Below are 13,042 nucleotides of genomic sequence, written 5' to 3'. Positions count from 1 at the left end.
GTAGAGGGAGGAACTTGTTATTGCTAAAAAAAATTGTTTTCCAAATTGAATCCACCCTTAAGAAATATATTATTTTCTAAAGATTTAACATACATGTTTTTCAATATTATGAAAAACATATTCTAAATTTCTCAAAACTTATGCAGAAATGTATTTCTGTTCTATAGAATACCCTGGGAAAACAATTCTGCTAGCCAATACATATCCTACTCATATTCAATCAAATCCAATCTAAGAAACATATATTTATTTCCTACTTCGTGTGAGGCACTGTGCTAAATGCTTTTAATTGAATTAAAAAGAAAGACTGTCACTGTCCTAAAAGAGTTTATAATCCAATGAGGAAAAGTATGCCAAGATGTTAAAAAATACTCCAATGGGAATAGACAACAAACAAAAGGAGCCAGGAAAGTTGAGGCATTGGGATGGGGAGGCTTGGGAGATACCCAGTCTGTGGGAATTGTATTCCAAGGTGTAGAAAACAGCCTGAGTACAGATGTGAAGTAGATAAAAATTCACTTCATAGCAAACACTCAGAATGCAATAAGTCAGCTTTATTCTTTCTAGAGTCAAGGTCCATTACAATTATACAAAACACTAAATAAACTTTGCTTTTAAAGGATCAGAAATTCCAAAAGGTGATCATGGCAATTTGACAAGAAGCAAAAGGAAGATGGAAAGGAGCAAAAAGAGAAGAAGTTAAAAGTGAAAAAGTGTGCAAATTTGCCATGTCCCAGCATTGCATTAGGCAGACATGTTGAAGCAACTCTGTTCAGGCAGATTGTTTTTAAGCAAATCAGTTATGTCAGGCAAGACTCCAATTGCTGAAGATTATAATTAATCCTCGTTAGCAGCATCCTTTAGTTGTAGCTGTCTTCTGGCACTGTTGTGTTTATACCTTCTTCAAGGAATTCCAATCTTCCACTCTTATGTCATAAGGTTCCCATCTCTTATAATTTGTGTCTCTTCTTCCACCTGAGCAAATCATACTTCCAAGCAGCCCTTATTTAATATATAAAGTAGCATCCCCCCCAAAAAAATATGCAAATCATATATGTGTGTCTGTCCAGATACTACTCCTTTCTCAAAACCTATTATAGCCAACATAAATATAAATATATATATATATATATATATATATATATATATATATATATATATATATGTATCTCACAGAGTTTTGAATATCAAATGAGGCAACATATATCTACTGTTATAACATACATACATATACACAGATCCTTTGACACTGGAGTAGACATAAACTTTTTCAGAAAGTTCAAGCATATCTTCTGTCTCCAAAAGTTACCAACTCATGAAATTGTCCACCTATCTTTTCATATTTCCAATTTTATAATGCTAGTTTTTCTGTTATTTACATAAATAATTATGGTTATACCCTGGAGTTTATCAGTTAAAAAAAAAAGTTTAGTTCCATACATTCTGATTTTTGGTCCTTAATCCTGATTTTTCTAGATTTTGCAAATTTCACATTTTTGTGCTTTTAATGAAGAGGCAGGGGACAATAAAAGAAATCAAAATGAGTAGATATGGACTCATCAATCACTCTATAATGTCACCGACTTGATCAATCTTTCAGTCAAGTATGACTCTTCATGACCTATGGACTTATATACTGTCTATAAGTTTTCTTGATAAAAATACTGGAGTGGTTTGCCATTTCATTTTCCAAAATCATGCAGTACTGTTGTATATAGTCCCATAATTTACCTTTTCCTGATATTTATCATTCTTTCATTTTCCCTTGTGTTTTTCCCAATTTGATATTAATAATGTCCACAAATATAGATTCTTGTGCATTTTTCTACACACTAGAATTTAATTTTTACATTTAATTATTGATTAATTAATCAGTCAATAATTTAATTATTGATATAATGATTGAATTACATTTACATATTAAAAATAAATTCTTTTTAATAGGTAACATCTAAACTAAATTATTCCAAAAGTGTTTATTATGAGGTCTTAACTTGCTTCCATGATATTTAAACTGATAACATATTCTTTTCTTTTTTAAAAAATTAATTAATTAAATTAATTTTTACCAAAAAAAAAGTATGCATAGATAATTTTCCAGCATTGACAATTGCAAAATCTTTTGTTTCAACTTTTCCTCTCCTTCTCCCCACCCCTTCCCCCAGATGGCAGATTGACCAATACATGTTAAATATGTTAAAGAATAAGTTAAATACAACATAACATATTATTTTCTAGTCTTATTCTATCCTTGAAATAGAAAATTATCTGTTTAAGAACAGTGTGAATAAAACCTTCCAAGTAATAGCATGAAAAGGATATTTTTTTCTAAAGGAGGTTTCCCTAGCCTTGCATCTTTCCTAGAACTTCCAGCCCAGACAGTGCTTCTTCCAAAGGAAAACTGAAATCTGATTTTCTGTGACAATATTGAATTTATTATATACATTGGCCTTTTGAGGATGAGAATAACAAATCCAAATAGATTTCTTCTTTGCAAATTTCTGTCCTCTATAGATCAATTGTCTCTATAGTATAACATAACTCAGAGCTTGAGCTAATTAATGTATTATTTTACCTATAACTTGATCTACACATAGTAACTATGTAATATGGTTTACTCCTTGCCTTAAAAACAATCTAAGAGAAAATTCTTTTAGAACAATCATACTAAGAGGCAACTAGCTGGTGGCATAAAAAGCAGAATGCTAGGCATGGAATAAGGAGGTCTTGATTTTTTTTAATTTAGCCTCACATACTAGCTGTGTGATCCTGGGCAAGTTAGTTAACTTTATATTTTCACAACTACAAAATGGGGAATAATAACAGCACCTACCTCATGAGGTTGTTGTGAGGATCAAATGAGATAGTATTTTCAATTGCTTAACAGTGCCTAGCCATTTATATGGACACTTTCTCCCTTCCTCTTTACCTGGGACATCACTCCAATCCTATTATAGAGAAATATAACAAAATGGGCAAATGAAAAGTAGTAGATCATTTAAAATTATGTAAAGATGGAGATGAGTTGTTTTTAATCCTGTGTAATACTTCCCATGATTTTCATGTTGTTTTATTTTTGTAATATCTGAGTTATGGTAGGGTAATTCAGAACAAGAAAAAAATAATAATTCAGATGCAAAATTTGGATTTATGTGAGCTGCTTCTCTCAAATAGTATCACCATACTCTACATAAATTTCCCTTTCTATGACTCTATGATTCAGATACCTACAGAAGTAGGTGCTATTTTTATTCCCCATTTTAAACTTTTAGAAAATGAATCAGACAGGTTAAGTAACTTGCCCAGGATCATATAGCTACTAAATATTTGAGGCCATATTAGAACTTAGATTTTTCTAACTTCAAGTACAGAACTTTATCCACTGTGCCATGCAACTAACACATAATCTGTACAAGTAAATTAGATTATAAAAGTGTTATTACATAAAAAGCATCAAAAGTTAGTGCCAAAAGATTATTAGTGAAGTATATTGACTTTCCTTTCTAGAAATGCTTAGATGCAAAGTTCAGCAAATCTAGTAAAATGTTATAAATAAAACCTTATAGAATTGATCAGCCATAGCATTTACAATGTGATTGATCAATCTTATAGAATTGATACTTTTTTCTTTAGCTTTTAATTTGTTTGAATAAGCATTCCAAAATGAAAAATTTGATGATTGTGGGCATTCATACCTGTATCATATGTGGATAGAGACTTATATTTTCTTAAGAGGTATTTCAAATTATGTTTATTGTTATGTATCCTTTTTATCAATACTTCAACAAGTATGTGCATTAGTAATCTGTGCAAGGCAGTGCAGTAGGTATATAATAGATAGTAGTGACTGACCATAGCAATCTAGTTTTTGGTAAATCTAAAAATCCAAAGGGTAAGAGCTCAACATCTGACAAACATTTCTGGGAAAATCTGGAAAAGAATTTGGCAGAGACTAGGTCCAGACCAAACAGCTCACAGGGATTATTAAGATAAAGTTAAAATGGATAAATGATTTAGACATAAAGAGTGATATCAAAAGTAAAGCAGGCAAGCATAGAAACGTGTACCTGTCAGATCTATAGATCAGGAAAAAGTTTGTGATTAAACAAGAGAAATTTACAGGAATAGGTAATTTTGATTACATGAAATTAAAAAAGTTTTCACATAAGCAAATATAATGCAGCCAAGTTTAGAAGGCAATTGGGAAAAACATTTTCAGTAAGCTCGGGAAAAAAAGTCTTCATTTTTCAAATATGAATACAATTGAAGTCAATTTTATAAAAATAAAAGCTATTCTTAATCTGAAATATGTTCAAAGGATAAGAATAATTTTATTAAATAAAATTAAATAATAAATAATAAATAAATTTATTAAATACAATTTAAAATTAATTAATATTAAATAATTTATTAAATATTAGTTATTTTATGAATAAAATAAATTAAATTATTAAATAGAATAATCGATTTTATTAAATAATTTTATTACATAAATAAATGCCTTATGAATAAGGCATTTTTTGATAGAAGAAATCAAAGCTATCAATGGTCACATAAAGATGCTCTAAATTACTACTGACAAATTATTAAAAACCTCTGAGATACAACCTCATACCTATCAGCTTGGTTAACATGACAGAAAATGAAAAGGACAATTACAGGAGGGGATGTGCAAAAATTGGACCACCAATGCACTGTTGTTGAAGTTGTGAACTAGTCCAACTGTTCTTGAGAACAATTTGAAACCACCCCCCAAAAAAATACTCTGACTCTCCAATGCCATCACTTAGACCTTATCCCAAAGAGATAAACAAAGAAACAAAAGGAAAAAAACTTATTTGTACAAAAATATTTATAAGCATATCATTTTGTGGTAGCAAAGAACTGAAAATTGAGGGGATGTCTATCAGAAAATTATTTAAGTCGTGATAATATGCTTGTAGTAGATTAATATTGTGCTATAAAAAAAAAGTAGAAGCTATATAGTATTCTGCCTGGAATTTCTGGGTAAAACGTGGTAACTTGTTTGAGGGTTTCAGTTCCTGGTATGGGTGCTAATTCTTCAGGTTGTTATTGTATGTTAGCTTGAAATGAAGTGAAATTCTTGATGTTGCAAAAAGCCAAAAGCTGTGAACTTTGGTAATGTTGGTCTCAACCAAACTTATGCCCATACATTTCCAATGCTTCCTTTGCTTTAGCAGAGACTGTTTATATGATGACATGAAATAATTGTTGTTGTGACTGCTCCTGGTTTAGAGACAACTGCTTTTTTAACAAATGCATAATTTTGATGTAGCTTGGGCAATTATTTATTTAATAGATAAAGATTTCATGAGTAAAAACAAATAATGGAACTACTAAAGGCATAATTAATGATGATTTTCTTAATTGCAATAAGTATTCAGCATTATTTTTATTAATAAAATAAATGTGTTTTATTTAAAAAGAAATGATGAATGGGATGATTTCAGAGAAATTTATTCAGAGAATTTATGAACTGATTCAAAGTGAAGTGAACAGAAACAGGAGAATATTGTACAAAGAAAACAGCAACGTTGTAAGGATAATCAACTGTGAAAGACTTTACTCTGTGGAACTTAAGGAAGACAAGATAGCAGAGCAATCAGTAAATTACTGTAGTTCTTTCTATATTCACCCTCCAAACAACCATAAAATAGTACCTTTTAAACTAATCCTAGAATAGAGACCTAGAAAAAAAAAGGCAGGAAATAATCTTTGAATTGAAGAAACTTTGCAGATCAACAGGTAACATCGTGTCTAATTTGGGTAAAAAGGATAACAGTGCAGGACAGGAATCATCCCAGCAAAACAACCTCACGTGCCACCCCAGAAAACCAGCAGTAAATCCTGAACTCCACTCTAGTAGATCAAGCAAAAGTCAACTTACTAGGATTAATCATGTGCCTTAGCATAGCCAGGGGAGTAAGTAAACATCAGTTTAGAGAATTGCCACATACTTCAGCATTTTTCCAGGGAAATGGACGACTTCAAACACTCAGACCTCTAAAAGCTTCAGTGTAAATCTGGGAAAACAGAAATACCCCTTGGCCTCAATGCAGAGCAGCTATCATCATTAGTATCCTTGTCTTATCACAAGGTAAGCTTCCAGACACCTAAGGCCTCCAGCAGCACCAGCCACCCTAACTTCCTCAGCATAGCACCATGCATAAAGGTTCCCCAAAGGCCTCATGGCAATATCAGTGCAGCATAAGGTAAACAGCCAGTGTGTGAAGTCCCTGGCAAAAGAAATCTGTGATATTGCCTATTTCATCTGGGAGCAGAATTTAAATTTAAAAGAAAGTGAAAAGGCCAAAAAAAAAAAAAAAAAAAAAAAGAAGGAAGAAGAGAAAGAAGGAGGAGGAGGAACAGGAGGAGGAAGAGGAAAAAAGAGAAGGAGAAGGAGGAAAAAGGAGGAGGAGGAGGAAGAGGAAGAGGAAAAGGAGGAGGAAAAGGAGGAGGAGAAGACAACAACGAAGACAACTTAAAAAAAATAATAAAATTGGCTACAAAAAAGATGTGGTGGCAGGAAAGAGCAAGACACAAACTCAAAAGAGGACAACCTATGGTTGATTCAAAAATCCAATGAAGAAATTAACTCCTTAAAAATACAATGGCTTGGGGCAGCTAGGTGAACAGTGGATACAGCACCAACCCTGAAGTCAAAAGGGCCTATGTCCAAATCTGGTCTCAGACACTGAACACTTCCTAGCTGTGTGACCCTGGGCAAATCACTTAACCCCAAGTGCCTCAGAAAAAAAGGCCAGAAAGAATAGAAACTACAAAAGCTAATGAAGAAAAACAACTCCTTAAAAGTTAGAATTAGTCTGATGGAAGGTGGCTCTTTTTAATAGTGAGGTGATTCAAGCCAGTTCCAATGGACTAGTGATGGAAAGAGCCATCTACACCCAGAAAGAGCTCAGTGGGGACTGAGTGTGGATCATAACATAATATTTTCACCTTTTATAGTTGTTGTTGTTTGCTTGCATTTAATTGTGTTATTTTTTTTCTTTTTTGATCTGATTTTTCTTGTGCACCATGATAATTATAGAAATCTACATAGAAAAATCGAACGTGTTTAACATATATTGGATTGCTTGCCTTTAGGTGGAGGGAAGAAAAAAATTTGAAACAAAAGGTTTTTTCAAGGATGAAGGTTGAAAACTATGCATATATTTTGAAAATAAAAAGCTTTAATAAAAATGTTAAATTGGGCAAATGGAAGCCACTGCCTTTTTGAAACATCAAGAATCAATCAAACAAATTGACGAAAGATGAAAAAATAGAAGAAAATATAAAATACTTCATTGGAAAAAACAAAAAATAACAATTGAAATATATCTAGGAGAATCCATGTCAGAATCAATGAACTACTTGAAAGCCATAATCTAAACAACAATTTGGATGGCATCTTTTAAGAAATTATCATGGAAAACTGTGCTTATATTTTGGAACCAGAGGGCAAAATAGGCATTCAAAGAATCTACCAATCTCCTCAGGAAATAAATTCCAAAGTACAAAGTCCAAGAAAAATCATAGCCAAATTTCAGAACTATTGGGGGAAAAAAAATACTACAAATGCCCAGAAAGAAACAATTCAGTTGTCAAGAAGTCACAATCAAGCTTACAAATAACTTAGCAGCTACAGTATTAAAAGACTGCAAGCCATGGACCATGATTTTCCTGAAGACAGAAGAACTAGGACTACACCAAAAATAACTTATATGGTGAAATTAAGCATAATACTCCTAGGGAAAAAAATGGTGATTCAATGGAAAAGAAGTATTTCAAGCTTTTATAAGGAGATGATTAAAATGAAACCAAAAATTCGATCCCCAATATTAAGACCCGAGATGCATGAATAGATTAAAAAAGGAAAAGAAACATAAAGAATTCAATAGAGCTAAACTGTTTACATCCCTATATGGAAAAATGAAACATACTTCTGAAAAATTGAACCATTAATAATAGAAGGAATATGCATAGAAGACATAGGTAAAAGGTGAATGTGAGGGAAAATAGTAAAAATAATTAAGGGATGAGAAAGAGGAATACATTGGATGAAGAAGGAAAAGAAAAGTAGAATGAGTAAATTATTTCACTTGAAAAGGCATAAAAGACCTATTACAGTAGAGAGGAAGATGGGAGAGTGGGTAATGATCATCATTTGAGCCTTACTCTCTTTGGTTTTGGCTCAAAGAGGGAATAATATACACAATAAATTCAATATTGAAATCTGTATTACATTACATGAAAACAAAAGAAAAAGAAATGAAGTCAATGATCAAGGCAGGGGAGAGGAAACTGGGGAAAAAAGGGTAAATCAGGATAGATGGTAGACAGAAACAAAACATTGTTGAGGAAATAAAGGATGAAAGAAAGGGACAAACAGAAGGAAAAATAGGATGCAGGGAAATACACAATTAGTAATCTTAATTGTGAATGTAAATGGGATGAACTCTCGAATAAAATATGACCAGATAACAGAGTAAATAAAAAAAGAATCCAAAAATATTAAAATATTTTGTTTAAAAGAAACACATTTATTTGGAACTATGCCCAAAGAGCTATAACATGGTATATGCCCTTTGACCCAGTAATGCCATTACTGGTCTGTATTCCAAGGAAATCATAAAAGTGGGAAAAGGACCCATGTGTGCATAAATGTTTGTAGTACTTTTTTTTGGTAGCAAAGAATTGGAAAATTAGTAGATACCCATCAATTGGAGAATAGTTGAATAAGTTGTGGTATATGGAGGTAATCAATTATTACTGTTCTATAAAGATGATAAACAAACTGATTTTAGAAAAGCTTGGAAAGATTTATATGAATTGATGCTAAGTAAAACAAGCAGAACCAGGAATGCATTGTATACAAAAATAGCAAGGATGTGTGATGATTAACTATTGAAAGATTTGATTCTTCTCAGTGGTTCAGTGATCCAAGGCAATCCTAATATACTTTGAATAGAAAATGCCATCTGCATTCAGAAAGAGAATTATGGAGATTGAATGTAAATCAACACATGCTATGTTTACTTCTTTTTTTGTTTGTTCTTTCTCATGGCTTTTCACTGTTGTTCTGATTTTTCTCTCTCAGCATGACTCATAAAAATATTTGTTTAAAAAGTTAATATATATGTATAACCAAGAAAAATAAAACAATTTAAAAATGTATTGATTTTTCAAAAAGTGTAAAAAGTAAAAGAAATACACTTGAAACAAACAGATATAGACCAAGTAAAGAGACTGGGGCAGAATCTATTATGCTTCAATTGAAGTTTAAAAAAAAAAAAAACAGGGTTAGGAATCCTGGCTTCAGACAAGTTAAAGTAAAATTAGATCTAATTGACAGTATTAAGAAGCAAATTACATCTTGCTAAATGGTACTACAGGCAATAAAGCAATATCAATACCAAACATACATGCACCAAGTATCCAGATGCTTAAGAAAATTAGTAGAGGCCTTCAACTGTCTTTTCTCAGAATATGATAAATCCAAACAAAAAAAAAAAAAAGAAAGAAAGAAAGAAATCAAGGAGGTAAATAGAATATTAGTAAAGTTAGATATGAGAGACCTTTGGAAAAAACTAATGGGAACAGAAACTTTTTGTCAACAGCACATGACATACTAAAAAAACAAACGAACAAACAAACAACAAAAAAAACAACAAACAAACAAAAAAAAAAAAAAAAACAAGAAAAATGACCTCTATAATAAGGCATTAAAAACCTCAATATCAAATGTAGAAAGGCAAAAATATTAGGCAAAGACCAAAAAAAAAAAGGCAATGAAACTGCACATACCCTTTACTCCAGCAATACTAATACTAGGTATATATCACAAAGAGATCATAAAAAAGAAGAAATGTGGAAAAAAACTTATAGAATCTCTTTTTCTAATGGTAAATAATCATATATTGAGATGATAGCTATCAATTAAGGAAGGGATGAACAAGTTGTAGTATATAAATATAATCTAATACTATTGTGTTCTAAGAAATAATGAGCAAGATCCATTTGACATTTAAAAATTCTCACAATATGACTCCAGTCAATCTTTCCAAATAGATTATATATGAATACTCCTCTCAATTCCAGCCAACTTGGTCTAATTGTACCTATTACAATTTTTTATCTTGACTGATATGGAAATATGTTTTACATGATTGAATATATATAATCTCTATCAAAATTTTTACTTTCTTAGGGAGGGAGGAGGTAATTGCAATATGGAGAAAATTTGGAACTCAAATATTTTAAAATTATTTTTTTAATTAACATTAAAATGTTTTTAAAAATCCTTACCTGCAGTTAGTAAAAATGCTATAAAAATAAATCAACATTATTTCATCTTCCTCTCTTGTTTTTTTAATCTTTGGGCATGTTGTCTTCTATGACTGGATTGTTCTTTCTCTTCACCATTTCTTTAGGGATCTCTTAGTTCCCTTCAAGACTAGACTCAAGAATATATATACATATATATATATGTATATATATATATATATATATACATATATATATATGTATATATATATATATATATATATATATTCACTTACAAATTTATGTTCTCTCTGCCTAAATAGACTATAAAGTCGTGAGGGTAGATATTGTTTTATTTTCATTTTTTTTTTTATCCCTAGCACAGATGGGTTATAATAGATGCTTTATAAGTGTTTATTGAATAAAGTTCATTGTTGGATTTAGAGTTGGGAGGACTGGGATTCGAGTTCTACCTCTGATTTTTATTAGCTTTTGGATTTAACCTCTCTGAGTCACAAGCAACTCTCTGGATGATCTCTTTTAGTATAGGGATTTCCCCTGCCATTAGTGTGGGATTCCCACACAAATGAATTCATGAAGTAATTACTTATTCATTAACTTTGGCTAAAACACCTTGCAAACGAGCTTGATCTCATAAAGAATTCCCTCAGTAGTATAAAATAGTCATCTAAAAAAAGGTAAATTCATCCTTCCAAGCACCATTTCAAAGTTTGCAAATGGTGATTATATGAACATTGGTCTTCTAACCTAGAAAGGTGAACTCCTCTCACCTAGATGAGAAGTCTGCCCTCATAAATTAGATTTTTTACCTTAGCTAACCATAATTCTGGGGTTAATTAACTTGCAGGCACCTGACCTGCATATCTTTGAATAAGAAATTAAAAATATAAACATTCCTCCTACACTAATGAAATCTCAGAGAAAAGGGGGACAGAAATATTGAGTTTCCAAAAATCATGCAAATCACAGGATTTGGAGAAATATAATTTAGATTCTGTATCTCGTCTTTTTCTTTTTTTTTTAGTACTAAAGATAGCAAATCATATTCAAATTGGCTGGGTGAATAGTACCGAGAGAGCATGAACTCTGATTTTTCTTTGCTTTTAAGTGTCAATCTCACATTTTGTTTGTTTGTTTAGTAGGTTTTATTTCTGTTAATAAGTCTGCATATTAACACATAATTTAGAGAAGTGGGATGTGATGTTTGTTCTTTTACTAAATTGAGATTTTTGTCAGTTTCTATTACTATAAGCATACCAATTTAATCTGTTTCATTTAAATTTTGTGATTCAATGGTGTTGATTAAATTAAGAAGAGATAATGAAAAAATAAGATAGCAAGATCATTTATTGATATTTTTCTTTGTTTATTTTCTACAGTCACAATATGGAGCTTCAGTTTCTCCCAAACCTGAACTTCCTCTTTTTTATACACCTATTGATCTGGTGGATATTAGTGTAGAAATGGCTGGATTGAAGTTTCCGAATCCTTTTGGTCTTGCTAGTGCACCTCCATCTACCAGTGCATCAATGATCAGAAGAGCTTTTGAAGCAGGATGGGGCTTTGCTGTGACCAAAACTTTCTCTCTTGATAAGGTAAGAAAATATTTTTGAAGTTGTGTTAAAATGATGTGTCAGCCTGTCATGTCTTTTTAATCATGATATAGAGAGCATAATGGATAGACTACTATTTGTCTTCCCAAGTGAGTTATGGTATTTGTTGGATGTTTGAAGATCATTCCTTCTAATGTCCAGGCCCCAATTTTGATTTGGGACGTTGGTCATTATCCAGAAATGGGAGGAGTATAGGAATTTGATGGATCACCTAAAATAAAGATATTTTTAAAGTGAATACCCATAGAGCATGGAGCAAAAAGATCTCATTTCACTGCTATAGGTTGTATTATTCTTCTTGAACATGTAAAATCAACTCAGTTCAACTCAGCAACCATTTATCAAGCTTCTCTTATATACCAGATATGTTTGCATTTTAAAAAAGGAAATAAGCATTTTTTTAAAATACATAGTGTTCCAGTCACTGTGTTAAATACTTTACAAATATTGTGCCGTTTAATCCTCACAATTTTAGGTGCTATTATATTATTATCTTCATTTTACATTTGAGGAAACCAAGATAGATGGAAATTAAGTGATCTGCATGTGACTAAGAATGTTCTAAGGCTGTGTGGTTACCAAATTGACTAATCAGAGACATCTTCAGATACAAAGAGAAAGCATTTATTTGGTTCTTGCAAGGAGAGGGCCAAATACACCTGGGGAGACATAGAGCCTTTCAACTCCTATCTTCCATCATGTGTCTGGCCTAGTGAGCCAGAAATAGTCTGGTTAAATAGCAAAAGACCCAAGTGTTTGGATAGACTAAAAAGGAAGTGACCATTATTGACCAGTGGCCAGCAATGTTGTCTGCTTATGGGGCATATCACTTCCTGCCTTCTGGGAATAGGGATCATGTGACTTAGGCCTAGGGACTTTTTTTTCCTCTATAGTATTTTAGGCCTAGAGATCAGGTGAGTTCCTGCAATGGGGGGGTCTAGAGCCTGACATTCCAGGTTTGCAGGCCTAGAATCTGATCCAATCCTTCATAGACTTTTTGAGAAATCTTCATCTAGTCCCATTCAGGCTATTTTTGAACTCAGGTTTTCTTGATACCAAATCCAGTGTTCTATCCACTATACCCCCAGTTGTCTTTTGGGAAGGTCATATTTATCTGGAACTCT

General features: G+C 31.9%; 1 protein-coding gene across 1 annotated transcript in view; it reads left to right on the top strand.

The window, feature by feature from the left end:
* Positions 1-13,042, top strand: part of DPYD (dihydropyrimidine dehydrogenase) — a 956,758-nt gene that overhangs the window by 501,818 nt on the left and 441,898 nt on the right. Inside the window, exon 13 of the mRNA XM_074262758.1 lies at positions 11,685-11,900. Within this exon, the coding sequence (XP_074118859.1) occupies positions 11,685-11,900 (216 nt within the window). The remainder of the gene's footprint in view (positions 1-11,684; positions 11,901-13,042) is intronic.

The sequence above is a fragment of the Sminthopsis crassicaudata genome, chromosome 4 (genome assembly GCF_048593235.1).
Source record: "Sminthopsis crassicaudata isolate SCR6 chromosome 4, ASM4859323v1, whole genome shotgun sequence".
Classification (NCBI taxonomy): domain Eukaryota; kingdom Metazoa; phylum Chordata; class Mammalia; order Dasyuromorphia; family Dasyuridae; genus Sminthopsis; species Sminthopsis crassicaudata.
Note: the sequence above shows the minus strand (reverse complement) of the source record. Positions and strands in the feature narration are given on the sequence as shown.